The 26,761-nt window shown below is 46.0% G+C and overlaps 1 protein-coding gene across 1 annotated transcript in view; it reads left to right on the top strand.

Moving 5' to 3' along the window:
* The window catches only part of Dock2 (dedicator of cytokinesis 2), a 413,359-nt gene that overhangs the window by 304,844 nt on the left and 81,754 nt on the right, over positions 1-26,761 (top strand). Inside the window, exons 28-29 of the mRNA XM_057774274.1 lie at positions 16,490-16,588; positions 18,290-18,384. Of these exons, the coding sequence (XP_057630257.1) occupies positions 16,490-16,588; positions 18,290-18,384 (194 nt within the window). The remainder of the gene's footprint in view (positions 1-16,489; positions 16,589-18,289; positions 18,385-26,761) is intronic.

The following is a 26,761-nucleotide window of genomic DNA, read 5'->3' as shown; positions in this document are numbered from 1 at the left end:
CAGAAGTGAGGCTGAGGGCTGTCTCTGGGCTCCCAAGCCAAAGCCTCTTGAAAATCACCCAGGTATAGTGGGTATAAATTTGCCTCCTGCGTTGGTGAGCTAGAAGGTGACAACTTTCATTTTCTTTAAATCACATTAAATATAACCCCCAGCAGCCCCAGCCAGAGTTAGCTGACATTGACAAGGAACCCATCTCAGATGCTCATCTGGCCCTCCCCGCACTGAGGGCATTAGAGTCTCTGGAACTCTCTTCAGTGTTCACAGACAGCCTTCTCATGAGCCTACCACACTATTGCTGATATTATCATTGTCCAGGAACGCACAGCCTTAAGAGGAAGTGCTGATCAGGGAGGGCTGGGGTCAAGAACTAACGGGTAAGGACAGTCCTCTCTAAGGTGTGCCAAAGGCAACTTGACACAGAAAATTCTGTGAACTGCTGTGTCTTTTTCCTAAGCATCTATGAATACTGAGGCAGTGTGAGAAGGTTCCAAATCCTTCTACTCCAACTGTGGCCGTCCACCACCTTCACCAGCAGAAATGCCTGGAAGCTTATAGAAAATGCAGACTCTGAGGTGCCCGCCCAGACCTCAGGAATCAGAATCTCTTTATATGGCCCACTGGTGGGTACTAAACCCCTTGAAGTTTGAAGAACTCTACTGAAGCACACAGTGGGTGTTCAGTAAAATGTAGTCTCAGTGTGTGTGCATCCTCCTCAACCTGCTTTCATTCATTAACTCTTAATACTTTCATGGTGTATATGGATCCAAAGCCATGAGCCCTTGCTAGGAGGACTGGTACAGAATGGGGCTTTGTTACTCAGTTTCACTTCCCTCCCCTCTCCAAATCTGGGGAGTCCTTCCTGCCTTGTTTGCTTGTTTGAGACAGAGTCTTACACTAGAGTCTGGGTTGGCATCAGCCTCCTGCATCAGCCTCCTAAATGCTGACATTACAAGCATGGATCACTATGCTGTCTGGTCTTACCAGCCACATTGGTCCCTCTTTCTTCCCCTTATAGGGGCCGCTCACTGGAAATGCCTACCCAGAAGCCCCCTTAGGCACCAGGTCTGAAACTTGAGCATCCATCAGAGCCCCCACTGCTACTGGGCTCCTTAGGCTGATGGCAGGGCAGATCCTGCTCTAGAGGCTCGGATTCAGTGAGTGTGAGGTGGATTCTAAACAGGCACCCAGATTGCTGCTGCTGCTGCTGCTGTGGGCAGGAGGAACACTCAAAAGAGCTACTGCTGGGGAAGGGAACAAAGGCCCAACCTCTGCAGAAAGGGAGGAATGAGGGTAAAGAGAAAGGAAGGAATCCAGCAAGGCTGAAGCACAGATAGATATTTCAGGTGCTCTGCCGTCCACCACCTTATGTTGAGTGGTGAAATTATACTGCCTGGAACATGATTGCCGTGCACAGTTCCTATTGTCATCCATCTGGAGAGGAAGACCCAGGGGAATGATATAACATCCTTTATCTCTGGTGACCTTGGGCCTCCCTGTGCAAAACTGCTTCTTGTCTTGGCTCTTAGGATGCCTAGATTAGGACTTGCAGGCTTGTCCACATCTTACAATTTTTGGAAGGCATCTCTACTCCTACTCCCAAGCTCATGCAACCTCTCTCTCCTAGCCTGGACTTGTCATTGTGAAGCCTGGCATCATCTGCTGCATGTATCTGCAAGTAAAATGTCCAAGTACAGGAAAGAGGCCTGGGCAGGGGCAGCCAGAGGCAGTGAAGTGTATCAGACAAGTGGCCCATGGAGCAGGCAGCCCTGTGATGAGCTCCTCTGCTGGGAATAGCAACCCTGTCTCTCGCTTGTGGGGCCTCCTGCTACCTCTCCCCCGAGCATGGAGAGACAGGAATGCCCTTGAGAGGCCCACGGTCAACGTCAAGTCATCACGCCTAGTGCTTCCTCTCCCCAGGGCATCCTGCAGAAAGGTCTTGCTGCAGCTGCCTATCTTTAAGTTTTGTCAGTGCGTTCACTAGCTGAAGGTGGCTTGGGACAAGCTACCTTACCTCTTTGAGCCAAAATCTCCTTGACTATTAAGTGTGTGTATACTGGCATCTACTTCCCAGGGCAGCTGTAAAGATTGTCAAGGAGGATGTTTATCCACTGCTTGGTACATGTTTGGGTCATAGAAGGAGGCAGGTGAATCTGAGTCCCTACATTCCAGCAGCCCTACTCTGTTTTGGATATCAGGGCTCCTGTCGTCATTTCTTCCTGGACCATCAGTTGTTTTAGAGAATGAGCCAGGTCTGATTCCCCTTTTCCATACATTCAATCAGTCTCCATAGGTCTACTGAAGTCCTACCGTGTGCTAATCCTGTGGTAGAGGCCTCTGCCCCGGCGCTGCTCACAGTATAAAAGCATTACGGTTAACACATGAAAGGAGAGAGGGTGGAGGAGAATCTTCACAAAGACTGCATGTTGTTGAGTAGCTACTTTGTGCTTTAGCAGTTCCATGCAAATTTCAGGGGACTTAGTGCCCACCTGCAGGTCCTATGTTGAGAATTTGATCCCGAGGACTGGGTTGGCACCTGAGAGTCTGCATTTCTCACAAGCTTCCAGGCAATTCTGCTGCTGCTGGTGGATGGTCATACTGGCTAATGAAGTAAAAGAAGCTTAGAAATGAGGAAATGGGTTGCATGGGATTAGATGCCTTGCTCAAGATCTCATAGCCAGCTAGCCCCAAAGTCAGGTAAGCCTGGCATATTCTTGCTTGGTGAACTCACTGCTGTGAAGATGTATCTCACCCATCAGTCACTCAGGGAATAGACATGTGCCCTAGATTCATTTCTGTTGCTGTGATACTGATTTTTCTCGTCTCATGAAGTCCAGCACTCCCAGCCTAGGGAATGGTGCAACCCAGGGTGGGCTGGATCTCTCCACATCAATTAAGATAATCTCACATGTACAGGACTACAGGCCAACCCAATGCAAACAGAACCTCACTGAGACTCTCTTCCCAGTTCATTTCAGGTTGTGTCGAGTTGACAATTAAAGCTGACCATTCTAATAGCCCAGGGTCCTCAGAGAAGAATAGCATAGCCTTCTATTGTAAAATACCGTTTGGAAACCATGACCTCTGAGCCCAAAGTCAATCAGAAAGAAAGAAAAGAAAGGATAAAATTCTTCAGTTTCCACATGTCATACACAAACTATAGACATTTAGGATCTGGCGTTCTGGGGCAATTGATGCTATTATAGATAAAAGGACCAAAGCCTGTAGTGGAGCAAAGATTTTCCCAAGATTCCTCAGCTTGTTGGTGGCGATGTTTGGGCTAGACTCAAGTCTCTTGATCTCTATTCACTATAAGTCCCCTGGTCCAACCAGCTTGCTAAGGTGGTAGCCTACATGGCTCCTGTGGAGAAAATGGACCCAAGAAGCAGTGAACAGCATCCTTGTAAAGCCACGCCATGTCCTTCCACTAACTGAGTCCAATGGACTCCTGGGAGACCTACGGGTCCTCAGAAGACAATCGGCTGACTTCAGAATGACAGGGACTGTCCTCTCTCCATGTGCTGCCCGTCTTAAAATGGTAGTATGCAGCAGATAAAACTCTGAAGTTGAAAGGCCTTAAAATTTCCCAAATGAAATTCCTAACCCCACTCTGCCAGAACATAATTGATGACTTAATTCAGTGCAGTTAGCATTTATGGTCTTAATTATAACGTGATGTCAATTATGTTAGATGCTTCATTATAGGACTATAGTAGTTTACAAAGGTATGCAGCCAGCATTTTAATTTTTTTGGAAAGAGGTGGGCATTGGTAGAGCTCAGAATTGGCAATCCCCAAATCTTAGCTGTATCTATGTTCCTTATTCAATGATATGTCACTAGTGATACACCAACAAAGGGAAGAGGAGCTCTCAGTACTGGGGTAGGACTGTCCTGGTTGGGACAAAAGAGTCAGGTGAAATCCATGAAGGCCTCCTGGAGGAAAAAACACCTGTGTGGATCCTTAAACGACCATTGTTCCTGTTGTTAGAGCATAAAGAAAGGAATGGAAAAAGGTCTACAGTAGACAGTACAGAGAAGAATGCAGCAGGAACCAGAGGGCAGGCAACTTTGAATGCTGTTATAGGGTGTGGGGTGTATAAGTAAGAGGGAACCATGGGAAAGGATCACATGTGCAGTACCCACGGGGGTCAGGATGGCAACATGAGATAACTGGATGAGGGGACCAGCTGTCCTGGTATGACTGGAACTGAGGGGCTTTCTGGTTCCATGTCCACTTTGATGGGCTGGCCACTCTGAATAAGGTAACTTTAGCCACCTGGAAAGGTTGTGTCCTTCCAGCCCTGCAGGGTGGGACTCACAGAGCTAGGGAACATAGCCCAGTATTTCTAAACCCAGGAGAAACAGAGAACTGAGGACCATATATGGTCTTTTCTGGTTTGTACATGCTGGCCTTATGGTCAAGTGTTTTTAGAAAGTGGGGTCAGTCGAAGGAAGCATTTCTGTGGGCTGGGGCTCATCCCGCTGCCCAGCCCCATGCGTCTCAGCTGCACTTTCAGATGACTGCCACTCTCCAGCGGGAAGTCCGTGGTCATCTGTTTAGTTTGTGACTTGATGCTCTCCATCGGATTCAGATGCTGAGCGCAGGATGGATGGATCAAAGAGGACGCACAGTGGTCGCAGGGCACCTGTTCACCTATTCAGTGCTCTGAAAGGTGAGATCAGTGGGCGACAGCGCCATGCCCTGCCCTGAGATGGAAACCTAAGATAAAAATCTCAAGTATGAGACCTCATTATGGGCTTTGTTCGATTCTATATTGGTATCATGACACCCGTGTGCCTGATACTGGACTCAGAGGGAGAGGAAACAATCATTTTGTTTACGGGAGCTTGGTGGGTCAGACGACTGCAGTTTGGAGGGTGGGGAAGTTGTGTAGTCGGTGTAACCATATGCTCACACAACTGACTTTAACTCTTAGCTCTGCCGCTTTCAGAGGCTGTGTGATGTTGGGAGAAGCACCTAGCCTTTCTGGGCTCTGTCTCCTTCACCTATGTTACAGAATCTGGTTTGCAGGATAGCATCCCCCAAAACCCCGCTCCATCCCCTCTCTAAGCTTAAACTTCTATTAGACTTCTGCCAGGAGTTTTGCAGCCTGCTGGGGCAAGAGAGTCAGCAGGGGATTTACAGAACAAGCCAGTCCAAAGCTGACATCTTTCTTTCCTTTTCTAGATGGAATTAGCAGATAGTCTGCTTCAGTAATGCTGATCTGATATCTGGGCACTACCAGGCCAGCTCTCTCAGTGGTATTTCATTGTGTCACTTGCCTTTTTTTTTTTTTTTTTTTTTTTTTTTTTTTTTTTTTTTGAGTGTGGGGAGGAGCGTGGGTATGGGAGCTGGGTGCAGGGAAGAAGTCGCTGATGCAGATCTGTGGCCAGGAAGCCTTCTGCTCCAAGGCAGAGTTCGGGACAGGAAGTGGGGTATTTGCATCCATGCCAAGCTGCATTGTCACCCTTATTAATGGAATAGTAGTTGCAGGCCACTAAACTAACGCTGACTGCAGAGGACCGGGATGGTGGGGCACTGCTACCATTCCAAAGGACAGGGAAAGGGGACAAATGGTATTGAAGAGGGGAGAGGGGAGAAGAGGGGGAAACAAGGGTGGGTGAGGGTAAATTAGTATGATGTCATTTGGAAACTTTTAAGGCAATGAATGAATGGATAAGCAGCATTCCCAGAGCAGGGAGGCCAATATCAGGAAAGGATCCTGCCTGTGAGGAGTCAGAGCCCAACAGGAAGGCTTGGGTTGGTTGGCAAAGCTGTGTCCAGACCAGGGTCAGCCAGCATGGGAAGCTCAGGAATGGGTTTCCATCCTCCTGTCCCCTCCTCCTTGAGGCTGGGCATGTGCAGGCATGCTGCATTTAAAAGGGCTTTGCAGGAACTCATTACTGTGAACCCTGGGAGTCAGCTTTTCAGTCACCCCCGAGTTCAGCTTCATAGGGGTGTTTTCATCATTGGGATGAGCTTCATAAAAGCCACAGCCTCATGATCCTGCCACTGTTAGCAGATGAAATAGCACTCCCTTTATAGAAACGAGGAGTGAGAGCTTCGAGGAGCTTTCTTTACCTTGTCAGCAGAGCTGGCCCAGAGGCAACACAGTAGGCAGGTGCCAGCACGCCATCCCATTACCTACAGATTGAGTTTTGCCGCCCAGAGCCTGCCATTCCGGGCCCTTCCACATCTCTCACGATCTCCCCCTGTGAACTTCTGCAGCACCAAAACCCCTTGCCCGTTTCCACCTCTGCCTCTGTCCTCATTCTGTTCCACTGTCTAAAAGTGGGGCAGCCCTTTCTCAGCGCTTGTACTATCAACTCCCTTCGCCAGCCTCTGGCAGACATCACTAATCGATCACCACAGTCTTTCCTGCTGAGCTAAGACTTGGCCTTAAAATCATTCCCGACACAACTCTCTAGGCAGTCACCACCAATCAATTAAATTAATCAAATTATAAGATGAAAAGTATTTTCTGTTATATATCTAAGATGTCATTTCCCATTCTTAGTTTAATCTCTTTTGACCTTGCCATTCCTCAAATCTACATTCTCTTTGAACGCTCCCTTGAATATCTCTAACCTACTTCTGTCTTCACTTAAAAGCCCAGTGCACGCGTTCCGTGCAGACTCATTTTACACTTGTGGCTCAGCATCCTAACGCATGTGTGTTTGTCCCACATGCCCAGAGTGTCTTAAGGATGATTTTAGTGGCATCTTGGACTGGGTCACTCTTTGCTTTGTGGGGCGTCCTATGCATTACGGGGTGTTTAATCAGCACTAGCCTTTACCCAGCAGACACAGAAGCAGCCCTGTTTCTCATTTGTGACGGTGACGATGGGATCGAAGGAGGTACTAGCAGTGTCTGGACTAAGAAGTGGGGCTTGATGTTCATGAGAGGTGGTCATTAGTCTTCTGCGGTCCCCAGGAACCATGGGAGACTAACTGAGGGATCCTGTCATCCACAATGTAATCTTGTCCACAGAAGACTCTGCTCTAGCCTGGCCTGGCTGCCTGTGAACATATCTATCTGTCTACCCTCTGTCCCTTTAATTGTGAAGGCTTTGCCAAGGGAAAAGCAGGGAGATGCTATGTAAATCCTCATCTACACTCTAGCTCCTGGATCCAGGGGGAGGTTTCAATCACCCTCTACCAGTCAACCAGAAGCAAATTTGGACAGGTCAACTCACTGTTACTGGGGTACCAGGAAGGGACAGAGGTTGCACAGTGGGAGAGACATCTTAGGGGACTCTCCTCTTGGGGCTTCTGACTTCATCCTCTCTCCAGTCCTACAGCTGGCATCATAACCACACTCCCAAAGAGAAAATGGGATCTTAAAGAGATAACACACCCTGTCCAGGGTCCTAGGTCATATCAAAGAAAGTTGAGCCTCCATTCCAGGACATACTTGTCCCAGCAATGCCACCAGCATGGAACAATAGATGTTTCCTAGTATGTGGCATTGGGATTATGCCAGGAACCTCTCCCCATGTAAAGAGCCCAAAGTAGTGCGGATAGTGGAATCTCCTTGGAGCTTACAGTCATCATGAGAGTCTTAAAGCTGTATAGCATAGTTATTGAGCAGCTGGCTGTCTGTGTAGCTGTGTTTTCCCTCATGATTGGTCTGCCCGCCTTCATCTCCACCCATGCAACCTCACATAAGTGTTTGTATTTATCTCTTTCTCCCCCTCCTTTATTCCTATGGGAGCACAGAAGACACCTAGACTGTTTCCTAATATTCAGGAGATTTCTGACAGCAGCACTAAGATGAACTATATCATTGTTTTGCTTTGCTGAGTCTTGAAGTATTACTTAATTTTAATTACAATAAGTTATGATTTCAATAGTCCCTTTTTCCTTAAGAAAAGAAAGCAAAAGCGTTTGTGGAGCCAAGCTGGTCTAGAAAAGTTCTGTCATCTCCCTGCTCCTTGACATCCTCATCTGTAAGGTACAAAAACAAACAAACAAACAAAACAAACAAACAAAAAAAAAACAAAAACAGTATTTTCAACATCTAGTAAATGTTGACATCTGCATGTGCCTTCCTGTTTCAGTGAGGAGAACTGACCCAAACCAACCCAGGGATGAAAGGGTGTATTTACACTACACCTCGTTGTTCATCATTGAGGGAAACCAAAGCAGGAACCTGGAGGCGCCAAATGAAGCCCCAGCCATGGAGAAAAGCCTTGAGTCCAGGCACACGTTCAGTGACCTTTCTTATATAGCTCAGGTCCACCTGCCCAGGGGTGGCAACACCCTTAGTGGGCTGGGCCCTTCTATACTAACTATCAAAAAATCCTACATAGATATGCCGATGGGCCAGTTGGTGGAGAGTGTTCTTCAGTAAGATTCCCTCTTCCCAGTTGCATCAAGTCAACAACCAAGATCAGTCAGCACAGTTGGTGAAAGAGGACAAGCATTTGCCACAGTTGGTCCATAGTAAACACACTGTGGCTGTTGTGGCCATCGACACATACGCATCTGACTGATGATGGTTTATCTGCCTTCTAATTTGTCTCTTTCCTTGCTATGACCCTATAAACAACTGTATAGATGGAGAAATAGCAGAATTTGCCATGGTACCTGGCACACGTCCTTTAGATGGCAGTTTTTTATTGTCATTTAGATCATGATTTCCCCATCTCAGATTTAATAGCTTTCTGTGACACCTTTCCCCATGGAGGGTGTGCCCTCCACTCATTTAACCTGGACATACATGTTTGCAGGAGAAGGGTAGAATGTTTCTTAAGACGTGTACCCCAAACTCCAAACCCTGAATGATACCCTATTGTACAGGACTTACAGATTTTCTTAGGACATCTACTATGAAGCTTGGAAGCCCATTATTCGTGTGAATAATCAGAAGAAGGCTTTATTTCTGAAGTTGTTCTCTTCCCAATCAAATTTGTGATCCTCCTTGCCCGTACCTTCATGGATGAAATTAGAAAAACTGTTTGTTTAGTAAAAAGATGAACCATTCCAATTAATAGCCCATTTCCCAGCAGGTTGGCCTCTCGGGTGGGTCCCCCAAACTCAGATGGTTTTAACTGGAGACTGGGGATTGTTTAGTCAGCAGTGAACAACAGGGACCTGAGCATGCCGAATCTAAAGACAAATTAAATTGATGTCAAACTGGAGTCCACGTGTGCTCCCACAGGAGGGCCAGACTGTGCTATAAAGTCATCATTTAGTGAAAAACACTTGCTCAGGAGTGATGACACTGCCAGGAAACAGAAATGCCCAACACTAAAGCATAATTTAGCATGTTCTACAAAACCGTGACCCTGGAAACAGTACTTGAGTGGCTCCGTGGAGATGGGCAGGCAGCCGATAGCAAGCATATTGAGAGCTTCTATGGCCCTAAGAAGAAAAGCCAGATTCCTGCCCCTGACTTCTTCCATGCACCCTTGCGAGATGGCCCCTGCCTGTCTTTCGAACATCACCTTATATTTTACTCTTCCTTGTCCATAGCTTCTGGCCCTGCTGGCCTTATGCTCAGTCTCTCAGACGCCTTCAGCCTGTCCATCCCCAGGGTCTTTGATTCTGCTCTTCACTTGTCCCATGATGCTAGTCCGGTCTCTTACACAGCTGTTCTTATCACTCCGATTCTCACTCAGATATTAGCTCCAAGAACACACCACTGTCTACTCAGTCTAAAATAAATGCCCTTGCATTCTGTCCCTGCCCATTGCCTTCTAGTATTTCCCTAGTAGACCAAACTACTGTCTATAATTGTTTTATTTGTTGTCATATTACAAATGTGTCTTCCTGCTGTTAGCCCCATTCATCTAGAGTGAGAGCCTCTCAAGGAAAAGGCTTTTGATAAACTTCACATTGTAGCCTCAGCACCTAGAACCATTCCTGGCACACAGTGGGTACTCACACAGTAAGTACTCACACAGTGGGCACTCAAGAAGTACTTGTTGAATCAAGGAATGTGTAAAAGAGTTGCCTCACTCAGACCTGATGGATTGTGAGACATGTGGCAAAAATTCTTAGATTTCTGGCCTCTGCTAAATCAAAGGTGACAATACCTAACTAATTTTCCAGTTTGTGGAGGAGGGACCCCATAACGTTCCTTTAGAGATAGGGAATGCAGTAATAAATTCAATCTCTATTAATATTTATCAAACTTATGCAATATTCAGGTCCCATTCTAGATCTTAGCAATACAGCAGCAAATGAAGGGACACAGTTCTCTGCAGAGCAGAGCTGACACGGAATGCGTGATGTGGAAATACAGGTCCATGAAGACACAAATTTGGGAATCTAAAAATGCCCTGATTTTAATTCCTACAGCAGCACAAACTAAATATCTGTCCAGAGAAGCTATTTGGCTTTTATGCCTCTCGCGTTCTCCATGTGTAAAATGGGCACACAGATTCTCTCATGTGTGTGCTGAGAAGTCCCAGGGAGATGACCAACATAGTCTTGAGAACACGGAATGAATGAATGAGTAGGATCTGCCTTCCACCCACTCTCTTGCCACAGATACCCCACTGTTCTCTTTGGAAGATCTGAAGTAATACACAGGTAGGCCCACGCTCCAACTAGGATTAGAGGGGTGTGCTTCACCTCTGAGAAGAGTGGGTGAGGAATACAGGCTCCTCTTCTAGCCTTGACTCAAAGCAGCCTTCCGGCCTTCCCACTGGAGAGTCAGTGACGACAACTTCCTAAGATGATGTTACCCGCAGTTCTGGCCCTGGTTTACCTAGAGAGTTGAGCTGTCATTAATACCCACTGTATCTGGCAAGGGTACATGGTGCTAGCCGCATTGGAGTTATCATGCTCAGGACAGCCATGTTAGGATGCACACAGAAACACACCACCCAGGAGGTGCCTCTCTTCTCTCACGATTTCTGCCTTTGACATGGAACAGGTCACACAGACCTCTTAGATGTGTGTTTACTTCCCCAAGAAGGAAGGGAACTGGATTTGCCTACTACACAGTGGGACCTCTGGGTAGGGAAGGCATTTCAATTCACACAAAGACAGGCCTTTCCTAAAGTCAGACAACTGAGGGATCAAGGTTTCCAAAAAGACAATGATAGAGGAAGGTTCTTGAACAATTTGGACACCAAAGTCACTTCTCCTACCTCCAGCAACTGTCGCCAAGTGAAAGAAACCCCCCAGCCTGCTTTGCTCCAAGAAGCACACACTCTGTTTACTGAGCAGCTGGACTTGAGACATGGTACCCAAAGGTTCCTCAGAGTTGAAGGGCACATAGCTGCTGGTGCCAAACTGCAATGGGGAGCAGTAAATGGGTTTGCAGACTGACACTGGTAGACAGTGCAGTCCACCAGTGCAGGCTGGGGATTTCCTTTGAGCAGGCTGCGAATTTTATTTTACCTGGTTGTTTTGTGTAGTTTTCTAGACCACAGCCAGCAGCATAACAATATTAATAATAGTAATAAAAATAATAATGATGGCAGTTGGCACTTACTAAAGGCACTCTGCATGCCAGGCTCCTTCTATAAATTAATCCTTTGTTCTCCATATGAAATAGAGATTGTTTTTAATCTTCTTTGACATACTAGACAAGCTAAGCACACAAGTTCCTGCTCAAGGTCACAGACACATAGCTGAGTTTGGAACCCAGGCTGCCTGGCTCCAAGGCCCCGCTTGTGGCGCTGCATCCAGGAAGCACAAGATACAAGCGCCTTGGAACATAGCCTTAGCCACCCTACTGTAGCCCCCGCTGCCCAGCGCTGTACCCAACTTGGCATTGCTAAAAAAGAACGCATTCGACACCTCAGCCGCCCTAAAGATGGTTCTAAATTACAACTCCCAGCGGCCTGGCAAAGCTCTAAGATGAATGAATTTCAGAACCCTTGCTTTTCCTGACACCATAGCCTCCCACCTCCAGTCAGTCCTGGATCTAGCATACAGACAGCACTCGTTTAATCCAAGAATAAAATCTGTTACATAAGCACATAGCAGACATGGGGGTGAGCAGAGAAAGAAGCAGCCTGAGAATGGCATTTGGTCACTCTTAGTCTCCAAAGTCAGGCCTTTCCGGAGAACTTTTCATCTCCCCGTGAGCCTGCCTTGGCACGCAAACTTTCCTTCATCTCCTCTCCTCAGTGCTTTCTATATTGTATTTTATTTTGGTCTCGCACATTATTTGAAGTTACTATAGCAACGTGTCACCAGTTGGTATCTCATAGTAATGCTGGCTTTTAGCTAGCAAGTTCCCGAAGTTGCCTGTTTCACTCCCTCTGTGATCTCATCTCTCCTACCAATCTCAGGTGAGTGGGGGACACTTCCCAGTAGCCAAGCCCCCCTCCGTTTTGTGTGTCAAAATGGAGCAAATGATAGCTTTGCCTTTGCTGTCGGTTTACTCCATCCAGCACAAGGGTTCTGACTCGAGTGTGTGTGTGTATGTGTGTGTTTGCATTAAAGGTTGCTGAGTTGAAATGGTTAAATTAAATGCTGTATGCAGAGCTGTTAGTATTCCCAATAGTAATATGATAATGGAATGGAGGTGACTTTTAATGCAAAGGAGCCAGGGTAATGATTTGGGGAGAATTCCTACCAGAACTGAAGTCATCTGATCCATTGCTCACACAGGATTGGTGTTCTCTTGTTCTCCTGCCAGCGCATAGTAAAGAGACCCTGACTATCTTCCCCCAGAGCCTTTGGTTTTCTCCCAGATGTATGAGACCTCTGAGTGCAGTGATGAGCTGAATTAATTAAAAGAATTGATTGTCTTGGAGAGCTGAGAGGGTCCTATAGCGACAGATTTGCCCCACCACTCACAGTGTTAAGTAGCCCCTCATCAGCCAAGCACCTGCGATGATTGTACTTATTTTTACACGTTTGACCTAGTTTCAAACTGTGTCTCTTCATGCTGTGATTCATTAGCCACATTTTCAAGCCACCCGATTGGAGTGAGGTGCCTCTGCCTGGTTTGCGCCAGAGTCTCCGATTCAATTTCTCTCCGGAATTTAATATGCCAGCCCACTGGTACTCTGTTTCGAGAAGCAATTTCCCATGGAAGCACCTGGCATGCTGCTTTGGTATGGATGAGTGGCTGCCGCATGCTTGGTAGTAAATATATGTTGATTATAGAATTTCTGCCAGGAATAAGAAGAAGCGGGTTCTAATTGGCCCAGATTACAGGGGATCCCCCCAACTCTCTGAGTATACCCCAGGCAATGCTGAGGATTTTCTAGGCTGCTGGTGGGGATGGGAGTTTGAACTTTTAACGATCTAAAGTTTGGGCAACATCAACCTTAGGGCTCTGTTGGTTGCCAAGGCAAAAGCAGTCTGGTTGTCACCATGACCCACAACCCCTCCAGGCATTTAAATATGGCAGGTACAGAAGTATGGTCTCAAACTTGTGAAAACGGAAGCGGACCAAGAGGCAATTGCCATCTTGAAGACAATCTTGTAAAGGGGCAGGGAAACCCGTTATAGAAGTACAGCAGGATTCCATTATTCTTTCATTCATATTCATATACATGACAAAGCGTGATGACCATTCAATTCAAAAAGACCCTTTAATGAACCTACTGCCTCTGACTCACTCCATTTCAACTATGTTAGCCCCATCTGTGTGATCACCCGAGGACGGATAAGAACGTGAGCTAGCTCAGTTCTGTGGTAGAAAAACAGGATGCTTCCAGTTTGTAATAAAACAGAGTCGTGTTTTGATTAACAGGCAAACGCGAGTGCCTTGTCTAAACTTCTCTCACAGGGCACTGCCAATCCTAGGGAAAGGCACCCAACTGGGCTTTCCCGTGTGTTGATCAGGACAAAGAAATTAACAAGCTGGTAAAAGTGATTTTGATGGATCTAAAAACTCTGACCCACTGGCTGACCCCTAATAAAACAACGGTGCTTTATTTCATAAAATGGTCAAACTCTCTAGCGGAGAAAGGAAAACATCTCTCTCTCATTATTAAAAATTTCATTATTAAAAAGAAAAAAAAACACATAGAAGTTTCCTTAAGCAAATCCTCGGAGAATGCAGCCTGTTCGAGGTAATCCCAAACAACTTGAGCTCCTCCGAGGTTTGCTCCTTGCATTTTCTCCTCTTCCAATTCAAATCAAGCCATTGGGAATAACAAGCCTTCCGGATCTAGGCATTTGGGGCAGCCTGCAGTTCCGACAATGGTGGATTTTCACCACATACACACACACACACACACACACACACACAAGCTCACAGGCTCAGCACTCAATTAGCCCAAGATTTAAAGTAAACTGCTGTCCAAGAGACGACTGCATTTTCTCCCACAAGATCATCACTTAGTAAAATAAAAGAAAATGAAGAAAAGACAAAAATATCAAACCTTCCCACATCTCTTACCTCAAAGCAGTGGAATTACCTGCAGAGGATGTTGCCCCCTTCCTGGTACAACGAGGCAGCCTTTGACCAGCGGCAAGATAACTCCAAACGGAGAAAAAAGAAGCCCTTTATGTTGTAATTTTCACTGTTTATATGCAAGAAGTGTAGTGGGTCTGCTCACGTAGGAATAAATAAAAAGCCGAACAAACTGCTCGGCAGCTACCATGTGAAAAGGAAAGCCCTCTAGTGGTCACAGGCTGAATTATTTAAGGAAGGGAGAGAAGAGATGGAGGGAGTAGATGAAGCGTGTGTACACACACACACACACACACACACACACACACCACACTCACGCACACACACCTGTCTCTTTAAACTCTGCAGTTTTCCTTTCTTATATTTACCCTGGGCAGAGCTATGAAATTAACTTCTTGGTTTCAGTGGGATCTGGTTAAGTTAGCCAGAATGTGGCTGTTTCCAGCCTGGATTGAAAGCAGTGAACAATTTTACAAACTCACTACCACCCCCTGGAGGCATGAGGATGAAATAACAGGCAGGTGGCACCCCCTGCCTGCAGGTTCCTATGTACAAAGTGACTAAAGACCCTGAGAGTCGCTTTCAGGCAGATGTCCAAGCTTCCTAAACTCAGTATGAGCTGACCAGCTTTATCACAGGGTTCCTTCTTATAAAAGGCCACTCTGCTGTTCCAAAATTACCAATGTTTTTAAGCAAGGACCCTACGTTTTCACCTTGTGCAGTTGCATAGCTGGCCCTGTGGATGGGAAAGCTTGCTAGCCCTAACCTCATAATTGAAAAGAACCAGGAAGCAAATGAGAACCTGTACCTAGTTTGAGTTAGTTTGGCAACTGAGAACATGTAAACCATTTAGTCAACCTAAGAGACCATCCAAGGAATGCAGAGAGGGCTTCCTGGGGCCATTAACAGTGACCTTCCAGGACTAGAACATGTCTACAGGCGGACTGGTATACAGATACACATACATGCTTGCACGCATGCTTACATAGATTTTAAACAACGTGAGAACATTTAAAATAAAGGCTGTAGTCTGTCACACACACACACACACACACACACACACCTTTGCTTCTTCCAAATGTGAAACTTCCAAGCAGTGAGAGCCCCTAGACATCCCCTGTACCCCATCATTCAGCTCACCTTATGTCCTGGGCTGGGCCACGGCGAGACCTCCTCTGGCCAAGATGGTATCCTGTGGGTTCCTACTAGAAACAGTTGAGAATGCCATTTCTACCCTCCTTGATCTGTGGCCAGTGCTTTCTTTACCTGCTCCCAGAACGTATCTCCTCAAGTGCTGCTTATAGATGCCAGCAGGCCCCAGCACAGACTCTCACTACTCAGGGAGGGAGGATGCAGAAGAGGCTGAACTGGTGCCTTCTGGGGCAGGCCTGAGTATAAGTCGGGTTCTTCCATTCCCAGAGTTCCTTCAAGTTCCACCTCCTCCTCAGGTCTCAGCCTTGATTTCCCTCTTGTCTGAATCCTTCCTCGTAAACATGGATCACGCTTTCCCAACTAAATAATAACCTCATAAAGGACAAAGGCTGTCTCTTCACATCTCCTTTATATTCCTTAGCCCCCACAAGTGCCAACCCTGGAAGGTGCTAGGCGCTTTCATGGCTCCCGCGGCTGATTGATTCATGGCGATCCAGTAGCTGATCTCTCCACTGAGACTTGCAATGCACTTAATGGTGCTCTTGGAGCCACTGATCTTTCCAGGAACTCCTCTGAGAGTAGATATGGGAACAGACAAGACAATAGGGATTTACACAGACAAAATTATTTACCAGAAAATGAAGCTGACTGCCCCCAAGCATCTTGACTGACTTGGGCTGAGTCTCCTAGCATCCACACAGATACAGTTCCCAGTGTGCAAACAGACAGAGACGAAACAGTGGACATCTGTTCTTAGCTTTGTATCTGGAGCTCTGAGCACAGCTCCGTGCACATGATAGGTCTAATGAATGCTTTTTTTATGAATTATCAGTGAGGACGTTTCCTCTCAGGGAGGTCTACCTTCCAGTAAGAGGAGACTCTTCACTGGTAGGTAGCCCTTCATCAGTACCTGGGAGGACTATATGTTTTCAAGTTTGAAGTCCAGGAAATGGAAAGGACAAATTTCATGGTCATTATATATTCTTTTCCCTTTTATTTTGTAGAGTCACTTTGTGGCGTGTATGACAGCGATCTTAGACCAGATGGGCGACCAACACTATTCCTTCTATATCGAGACCTTCCAGACCAGCTCAGACCTTGTGGTAAGTCTGCCGAACATGGCAGGGTGGGCATGGGGTGTCAGGCAAGACATAGAGAAAGGGGGCAGGGCATCCCATACTCTTGTTTCCATGAGTCTGGAGCAAGAAGGTTCCCCTATAGATCTCAAGAATATGTGTTGAAGATTGTGGCATACATGTGTGATTCCTTTTCTTGCATGGCTCATTTCTAGAATGTACCTTCAGTTCATTAGCGTTTAGCGTTGTGACTCCCACATCTAGATTCCATTAGCAAACAGTTGTGGATGCATTATGAAAGCTCTGGGGCTTAAGACCATGCATGTTGGAGCCCTAAAATTTTGAGTTGGAATCTTGGATTAGCCACTATAACCTCAGGCAAGCTAACTTCTCTTGAGCTTCAGTTGTTTTTGGTTTTTTTTTGTTTGTTTTTATTTTTGTTTTGTGTTTTCATCTCTGCACCAGGGATGGGAGCATCTGTACCACAAGGCTTTGAGCGGATCATAAGAGTAGCAGGGAGCACTCAGCAAAAGACAGCTGTCACTATACATGACACAAGTACAGAGGAAGTTGGTTCCTGAGCCCAGCTTACCTCTCAGTACTCATCCGCAACACCCACTGCCACCACCAGGCCTTTAGCGGGCAGTCACCAGCTTGGCTCTCTGCCAAGCATCCAGTATCTAGTATATGCTTGGTAACCTTGTGGGGTAGACATCACCCCATTCTGATGATGGAGAAGCTGTGACCTTATTCCACAGAGGTGACTTTTTCCTAGAAACAAAATTTGCTGGAAAATAAACCAATGCCATTTTCAGGATTTCAGAATTTAGCTGAAAGCAGTGTTTCTGAAATGAAATGCTATATAACCTCCTTACTACCCTACCATAAAGACACACACACACACCAACAGAGCTGATCTACCTTTATTTCATATATTGGGTTTTAGGTGAGATTTTCTTTGAGCAGAGGTTGCAGTGAACATGACAAGCACTGCTTAAGGAAAGAATTGCAGCTGGGCGGGTTCACTCTGGGTGCGAAGCTTTACCTAAATCACCTTTGGGATCCGGCTTCATTACCTGCAGCTCAAGACACTCTTGGTACCGGTGGTTCTCGACTTTGCTGTCTGGATTTGTGCTGAATTTATTTTCTCTAAAGATAAAGATGAAGGTTAGCCTGCTACAAAGTCTGCTGGAGAATGTTTAAATCCACTCTGAACCTCTTTAAAAGAGAGGAAGGCCTTTGCCAACTCCCTTTTTTACAAGCTCATATGCATGTGTGACATTTGGATTAGCTGTGTCTCTGCCTTGCTAATTAGATGTTCATTTAAATAATAGTGTGTTTGCTCGATGACCTGAGACAATGCTATATAGTGTGGGTTATTTACCTCTTGAATACATATTTGGGAAGATGATTACAAAATCATCAGCAAACACATTTACTTCTTTATTCTTTAAGACAGAACCAATAGTGCTTTATTTGGAGAGTCCATTTTTAGTTATTATTCATATTGCACTTTATATCTGGTGAGGCAGAATCTTGGTAGCTGACTTATAAACTTCCATTTGCAACCTCTTGCGATGCCTTTGAACCCCTTAGCCAAAACCTGACCCTTCCCCAATCTGACCCTCCAAAGGACAATAAAAAGGCATTTAAACAGCCGCCGGGATGGAGACAGGTACAGTCCGTCCCTGTGATGTGGGGTGACAGGTGTGCTCGGCACTTTTGCAGGACTTCTTGATGGAGACATTCATCATGTTCAAGGACCTCATCGGGAAGAACGTGTACCCTGGCGACTGGATGGCCATGAGCATGGTTCAGAACAGGTAAGCCGAGCCACCGTGCTTCTGGGGTGGCACCTGTGTGCTTGCCATCCATGTTAAAGAGCACCGGCAGCCATAGGTGGGAGAGAAGGGATAAAAATGTTAACAGACCCTTTCCTTTCTGTGCTCAAACACAAGGAAGAAGGAGATCACCAATCCCAAAGCTGCTCTAAGTAGCCCCTACCTTCTGCGGCGCTCATGTGCCAGTTAAAGTAGATACTCTGTCTGTAATAGGAGAGCTTTAGGGAAATGCTATTAATTTATCTTATTTTAAAGTTCACTTAAGTTAATAAAGTATTTTCTCCATGCCATCTATTAGATAAGTGTCCAACAACTTTAAACAGGTTTCCACATCACAGGACTTGGGGGAGGTGCTTTTAATATGCTAATATGATTTTTTTTTTAAGATGAGCAAATAAGAGGGAATGTTTTATAGATGAATCCACCTTTGGGGAAATGTAGGGAATAGCTTATACATTTGTGTTCGTATCTGTAAGACCTGGTCATATTTCGTAGACTATCAGTGTAACCTAAGGATAGTCCAGACCCCCACATGAGCAATCACAGCCTGGGAGAAGCTATTACAAAAGATTCCAACCTTCACTGCTGTCTTTTCTAATACCATCTTGTCAAAGTGAATGTGAGTCCTAGCACTCAGCCATTCTAATAGCTCCTCCCTCAACTCCCTTGTCCCCCCAGTGTCCTTTGCATGTTGTGGTTCCCCTGATCTGTCTCGGAACCACATTCTCAAATCTTACCTGTGTCCTCTCTTCAGCAAGACCTTCCCCACGCCTCCCTTCCTTTCTCTCCCCTTTTCCTTTGGCTACATATATTTCAGGTTCTTAACCACTGAAAATGCTTCATCTGCCGGGAGTTTCTAGTTTTATCTCCCTTTACCTACCGCCTCGGTTCTCCATCATGCAGGCTAAGTATTGGCTGACAGAGACAGAAATGTCCCCAGAGAGCGGTAGGGAAGAAAAAGCCGAATTTTCTTTAGTGTAAGGACTGGAGAAAAGACTATGCACGTTTACATATTAATGATTTCATCATTGGATAAAGTCTAAGAAGATATGTCTCCTGCATGATTGCAAGAGCTGATTGCAATGCCTGCTTATCTCTGGGAAATTGCTCTTCCACTACCGGGATGCCCAAGTGCCTACCGTGTGATAGACACCTGGCTACAGAACTCTTGGACTGGTTTCAGGACTGCAGGAGCAGAGGAGAGATTTGTCACGACAGAGGGAGACATCTGTCTGTACATCTCTGTTTATTGTAGAGTGCCTCCCAGCAGCACAGTGCCAGGGAGTATTGCATTCCTAGCCTGGGCTCACCCCACCTGGTTCACATCTCTCAGGCTAAAGGCTCGCCCTGCAGTGATGATTCTCACAGACACAATGTGAGTCAGATGCAGACTTCTCCCTGTGTCCTACCAGTTTCCTGAGCATGAGACCTGTGTAGATGCATAGAGCCTCATACCCAGAGAGTCCCATGCTTGCTTTAGTGCTCATGAGCTAACATCTCTTGACTCATAATAGTTTTAGATAATGGGACCCCCATTTTCGTTTCGTGCTGGCTCTGTGGGTTGTGTAGCTACTCATGTCCCAATGGCGAGGCATCTTGGATTGAGGTCGGGGCTGCCGGCTACGCTCCACATGGCCCTTCATTGCGTGCCAGAGGATAACAGAAAGCCTGTCAAATTATACGATGCATCCAGGAGGTAGGACAGGGATCATTTGCTTTTTGGATATGTCCAGCTTCTCCAGTTGCCTACTTCTCTATACTTGTATCATTTTCTCTAAGTTTTGGCTCTGCCTGGATACCTGTCTCCCTCCAGACTAGACTCCCTATGTGAAAATTCTGAACCCAGGGACTCCCTCACAGGCAGGAAAGCCGGTTTCCCCTTCAACATTTGTCTGCATGCCCAATCAGTTGCTGTCCTCACTGTCTGTGACTGATTCGTCACGGGACTGTTCAGTCTCTACACAATGAGCATTTCAAGAGCAAACTCCATGCGCATCTAGACTGTGCAAGAGCATGGTATGACATTCACGAACATGCATGATGACATAACGACACTTTGTATCCACAGGGAACTTCCTGACTGGGATCTTTTTTTTTTTTTTATTTTCGAGACAGGGTTTCTCTGTAGCTTTTTGGTTCCTGTCCTGGAACTAGCTCTTATAGACCGGGCTGGCCTCGAACTCACAGAGATCCGCCTGCCTCTGCCTCCCGAGTGCTGGGATTAAAGGCGCACGCCACCACCGCCCGGCTCCTGACTGGGATCTTAAGGGAATCTGGACTCTTGAAAGTCGAAAATGTGTTGGTTCAGATAACTTGAGAACTTCAGAGGTCTGGTTTTCATGCTTGGCTGTATCATATCATGATAGAAGAACCTACGCTTCTCCCTCAATCTTGTCTCTGTCGGCTTCACTCTCAAACAGACGCTCCCTTTAGAGGGGTGAAAACGGACTCTACTGGTTGCAAATGTATCTATTTCCTTTTATTGTGCATATGCATGTTTTACCTGCATGTATGCCAGTGAGCCACATGAGTGATGCCTGTGGGGAGTCAGAGGAGGGTATTGGATCCCGCCCCCCAAACTGGAATTCTAGACAGCTGTGAGCTGCTGTGTAGGAGCTAAGAACCGAACCAGAGTCCTCTGGAAGAGCAGCTGATGCTCCGAAGTGCCGAGCCATCTCCACAAATCTTCCAGGAGAAACTTTTTTTTTTTCTTTTTCTTTTTCAGTTCGTTCAGTGTAATTCCCAAGGCTAACCTTCAAAGTCGGGTTTGGGTTACGTGTGGCAGGGAAATGAAAGGCATTGTTAAGTCAGGCTTTGATCTTACAATCTGCCTTCTGAGCTGGAAATAGCATGGCCAATCCTACCTAAGCAACAGGCAGCCAGGGAAGTAACAGAAAAGGGAGCTCCCCAAAGAAAACTCCAGAGTTGCTGTAGGTAGGGGGAACAGGTTACTGGCAGAAAAGGGAACAGATGAGTTGAACTAATAAGAGGCCAGGGGTGGAGTTCACCAGGCAAATTTCCCCTTTGGAGCTGTGTACTGGGCATGCTGGAAGAAGGACTTAATGACCTGTGTGAGCAGGTGTTGGGACCACGGAGAAATTATGTGTTATAGTTTCATTCCAGCTGCTGTGATTAAATGCACCAACAAATGAAACTTTAAGGGAGAAAGACTTTCTATGAGGCTTGCAATTCCAGTTTCCAGTCTGTTACTGTAGGGAAGTCAAGGCAGGACCTCTTAGCAGTGTGCCCTAACTAGTTAATAGCAAACAGGAAATGAATGTGTGTATGTCTGTGCGTGTGTGTGTGTGTGTGTGTGTGTGTGTGTGTGTGTATGCGTGTATGCCTGGCTGGCTTTCCCTCACTCTCAGCCAGTCAGAACATGCAGCCCAGAGAAAGGGGCCACTCATTCAGGGTGTGTCTTCTCACCACAACCCAATTAAGGAAATCCCTCAGAGATCCACCCACGGGCCAACCTGATCTAGATAGGCCCTCTCTACACACATAATTCTATCCTGTGTCAAGTCGACAACTGAAAAGATCCTTCTGTCTGCATACTTAGAAAATTAGAACGGAACCCAGGGAACCGAAGAAAGTAGAGTTGCCTCCTGAACAAAGTCAGTTATGGCTCCGAGCAGTGAAATGCATGTCTTTATGTTTCAGTTTCAGTGTCTTATAAAGGCAGGCTCAAGGGTGTGACACGGACTTCACATAGCCCAGGCTGACCTTGAACTCACTGTGCAGTTAAAGAAGGTGATTTTGAATTCCTTGCCCTCCTTTCTCAACCTCTCATGTCCAGGGATTCCAGGCCTTCACAGCTCCCCTTCTTAGTCTCCTGGAGGGTCAGCTTCCCAGTCTAGAGAGAGGGATGACTGTGGTCCATTTTACAGGGTCTTCCATTTCTCTTTTGTGGAGGATGGAGCTGCCCTGAAGCAGCGCACCTGATAACAAGTCAGACCTCAGTAAACAGGGCATCACCAAAACCAAGTGACGACTGCTTGGTTTGGGGCCACTGATGTCACCTTCCCCTGCCATTGGCTGTTCTTTCAATGTCTGTTGCATTAAAACAGCTTAGTCTGTAGATTTCTTTTATATTCCGGCTACAAGGATGTCTCCAGTTATGGAGCTCTTGAGGGTCGCTCATGACGTCTGCATGTTGCGTGCTATTTCGTAGCTGATATCAGTAAGTGCCTAGATCAGCCCACTGTTGTAAATGCTTTGCCAGCATTAGCTCCCCCGCTTCTCACAATGGCCTTATGAGGTAGGACCACAATCATCTGCATTTCATCAATGACAAAGCTGACTTCCGCATTGCTGCATTGCCGGTAATGAAAAGAGAAGACATTCGACCTGAACCAAACTCTGGACCCAGACTTCTTTTTCCTGTGTGCCAGAGACATTTATCTGAAGAGCTTTGAACAGATATCGGACAGCAGCCCTGAAGGGGAGACAGCCTGCCAAGGTCATGCAGAGAGTTTGCAGAATATATACAAACAGAACTTGCACCATGATTGAGCCTGTGGGGCACTCACCTAAAATACTGTTTTCTGTTCCCCAGAAAGAAACAACCCACTTACATAATGAGTGTATCCTTAAGTTAGCCTGGACATTTTAACGAATTAACTTACTTTCCTTATTTACCTCCTTCTAATTCTTTCTGTCTTTCTGTCTTTCTGTCTTTCTGTCTTTCTGTCTTTCTTTCTTTCTTTCTTTCTTTTCCTTGCCTCCCTCCCTTTCTCCTCTCTCTCTCTCTCTCTCTCTTTACTTCATTGCAGTCTCTCTCCCTCTGTTATCAGATGTCACCGTAATGAATCTATTCCTACCTCTGATTTACGCTTGTATGTATCTATTACCTGTGCGTCTGCTTGTTGGTGGAGGGAGGGAGTTGTCCGGCTTTGAGTGTCTTCCCCCAGCTGCAGGCTGTTTGTGTATGCATAGGTGATGATGTGTCTACTGTAAGAAACACTTTCTGGTAGAACATTTTTCTTTTTGGTAAGATGCAGCGTTCAGCATGATCTGATTTACATGACATGTTTACATTTTAAATAATCAAGTTCTTCATAATGTTGTAAATTAACACAATTACGCTAGGAAACCTCTCCTTTCTCTCTTGCATCTGTGCCTCGGTCTGGAATCATCGCACTTCAAGGGGGTGAGGATTTAAACACATTTCTAAAGCTTCTCTTAAAACAGTCAATCAAGGTTTATTGAGTGTCTCAGGCTCTAGGGAGGGTACAGATTCATTCAGTCTCTAATCCTGAGGCTTCCTTCTGGTAGGGGAAGTCATAAGTTTGACCACAGAAATGTGTCCTGCAGTGACCCTCATAAGAGCAGATCCCTGAGGCCGCATGGAGGCCTACAAATCCTTTCTGGGTTCAAATCCTGTCCCCTTCATTAGATAGCTATTGACTTTGGGGAAGTGACTTAGTTGTTCTATACTCAGTTTTCCTTGCTGTAAAATGGGATTAGCAATAGTCCCCATCACAGAGGATTGTGGGGTTTCTGTGGCTAAGATGAAAGAATAACCACTATAAAGTAATTATTAGGTCAGTGTTAGAACATAGCAAGAACTTTATAGCAATTGGGTTTTTTTTTTTTTTTTATGTTTCTGTGGTTCAGATTCATCTAGAATTCTCTGCAGAAGAGGCAAATACAGGCTGGACCTTGACTATCTTTTCTAGTGATCGATGTCGAGATACAGTGTCTAGCTCATAAAGGGTGCACAGCTGGATCAGAACAGGTGGGTCTAGGAAGCAGAGCAGGCCCTGCTTAGCCCTTGCATCGTGGTTCTGTGGACATGACAGCAAATTGCTGGTACCCATTCCCCCTCCTTCTGCCTACCCAAGACTATAGTGAGTATTTCTTCTTAGAGCCCCCAACTCCTGTGATACACCTCAACCAGAAAAAACGGGGGAGAGAAAGACAGAGGCAGATTGGTTCATGTTTTCTTTTAATGTGTGTGAGTGTGTGTATGTACATGTGTGTGCATGCATGCATATGTGTGCCAGTGGACATATGCCATGGTGCATGTGTGGAGGACAGCAGACAAAGTACAATATGCAAAAATCAATTCTCTCCTTCTACTCTATGAGTTCTAAGAACCAAAGTCAATTTGGCAGGCTTAATGACAAACACCTTTATCTGCTGAGCCTTCTTGCTGGTTCGCGGTTTCTTTACCCTACACAGCACAACTAATAGTGAAGTGCAACTGGCTATAAGATTCCAGATTTGGTGAGCCTGCTACATCTCTAGGGAAGTGCTGGAGGCACTTTAGGTGAGCTGTACCCTGACAAGCTGGGCCATGCTGACACTCCCTCTAACACAGTGGTTCTCAACCTGTGGGTCACAACCCCTTTGGGAGTTGCATATCAGCTATTTACATCACGATTCATAACAGTAGCAAAATTACAGCAGTTATGAAGTAGCAACAAAGTAATTTTATGGTGGGGGGGTCACTATGACATGAGGAGTTGTGTTAAAGGATAGCAGCTTTAGGGAGGTTAAGAGCCGCTGCTTTAACCTGTTGGTGCATGACCGACCCTTAAGGTGTTGTGATAGGAGCAACTTAAAGGTTCTGGAAAAATGCATGTCAGGGGGGCTGGAGAGATGGCTCAGAGGTTAAGAGCACTGACTGCTCTTCCAGAGATCCTGAGTTCAATTCCCAGTAACCACATGGTGGCTCACAACAATCTGTAATGAGATCTGGCCTGCAGCAGACATGCAGACAGAATACTGTATACATAATTAATAAATCTTTTTTAAAAATGCATGTCAGGCTCAAGGGACGCATAAGAACTCCATCCCAGGCTTATCTATTCCATCCAGCCTTTAGCTTTACCAATAGAATCAACTACACTCTCTGAACCAAAGGGCAAAGGAGAGTGGGGCTCACAGAAGTCCTCTGCTCCCTGGATGATACTCTCCCGAAGAGGATCCCCACTCTCTTTTCTGCTTTTATTCATGTCATACAACCTGTTACCGTGGGGTGGCGCTGTGCCATCACATCAGAGTACTTCCAGCCTCTAGCAATAGTGGCATTGCTAGAGGTGGTGGCGGCAAACTTAGACACCGGAGAACAATGACTGATGTTTGCCCTCCATGTGCAGAGGAACTGGACTCCCAGCTCCTGCATTGCATCTTATTGGGTCTTCACACTTGGTTCCTCTCAGAGATGATGCCAGTGAGATTCTGGGATGGTCAAGGTCCTAGCTCAAAAGGATGGGATGTTGACCAGGCAAAGCTTGCTATTGCCCTTGTAGTAACTCCATGCACTGAACCTGGTGCAGAGCTGACACTCTGAATTCCATGGAGCCTGCTAAGACACCATGGATAAGAGGTGTTCGGTTGAGATTTGCAAATGAACTTTGTTTTAAACAACTTATATTCATTGCTAAGAGCAACAGAGAGTTGAGTGTGTTTTTTATTTGCAACCACTTGAGAACAATTTTTAAAAAAGAAAAAAAGCCTTATACTTCCTATCTTAAACACAACTAAGAGTTAAGTGGGATTTTTACATTCAGCATGTGGTATCAGAGAGAAGGCAGGAGGAGGGATACACCTGACTCTTGCCACCACCAGCACCAGGCTGTTGGCTAGCCTCTGGGCATCCCAGACAGGTTTAAACTGACAGCCTAAATAACGTCTATTCTGGAGGTGCCGATAGTTTTGTTGCTAGCGAGAATGTATAAAGCCCTCATTTGGGTATCACATATCAGCTCCTGAGATGTTTATACACAGCATGACAGGCACTCAATGCACTTCCATCTAGAGAATCAGATAACTAATCTTTAAGCAGAAAATATAGATGTTGTTTCAAAGGCATCTTAGCAAACGGCAAAGAAAGCAAAACCGGAGAAATCCTGCTCTTTGACAGCCAGACAGGGTGGTGGATTTTGTGAGATTTTTTCCATTTCTGTTGTTGTGTGGTCCTACCTGGCTCAAACCTGGTTGTTGGACATCCCTTGTTTGTTGTTTGTCTTTTCAACTATTTGTGTCTGGGTTTAGAAGGAGATTTGGGCAACCGGAAGGATTCAAAGCCCTCACAACCATTGTGTAGCTGCAGGCTCTGGGTTGGGTACTGTGACTGGTACTCACCAGGCACTTACCCATCATTCCCTGCAGCAGCAACTCCCAGGAATGGTTCCCTCCTCCCCGTGTAGCAAGGAGGAACCGGAGACTTCAGAAGAATAGTAGCATGACCCAAATCCACAGAGCTAGAAAGTGTTGAAGTCAAATAACCTTTAGGGGTATGTGCAGGTTTCAAATTCTGTGATCCCAACACCAGAATATGCTTCCTTTGTTTCCCCTAGCAAACAATGTGTCAAGTAGTTAATGAATTGCCGCCACAATCCAATAGACAAGC

Source organism: Chionomys nivalis, chromosome 7 (genome assembly GCF_950005125.1).
Source record: "Chionomys nivalis chromosome 7, mChiNiv1.1, whole genome shotgun sequence".
Taxonomy (NCBI): domain Eukaryota; kingdom Metazoa; phylum Chordata; class Mammalia; order Rodentia; family Cricetidae; genus Chionomys; species Chionomys nivalis.
The sequence above is the reverse complement of the archived record's forward strand: the minus strand, read 5'-3'. Positions and strand labels throughout refer to the sequence as shown.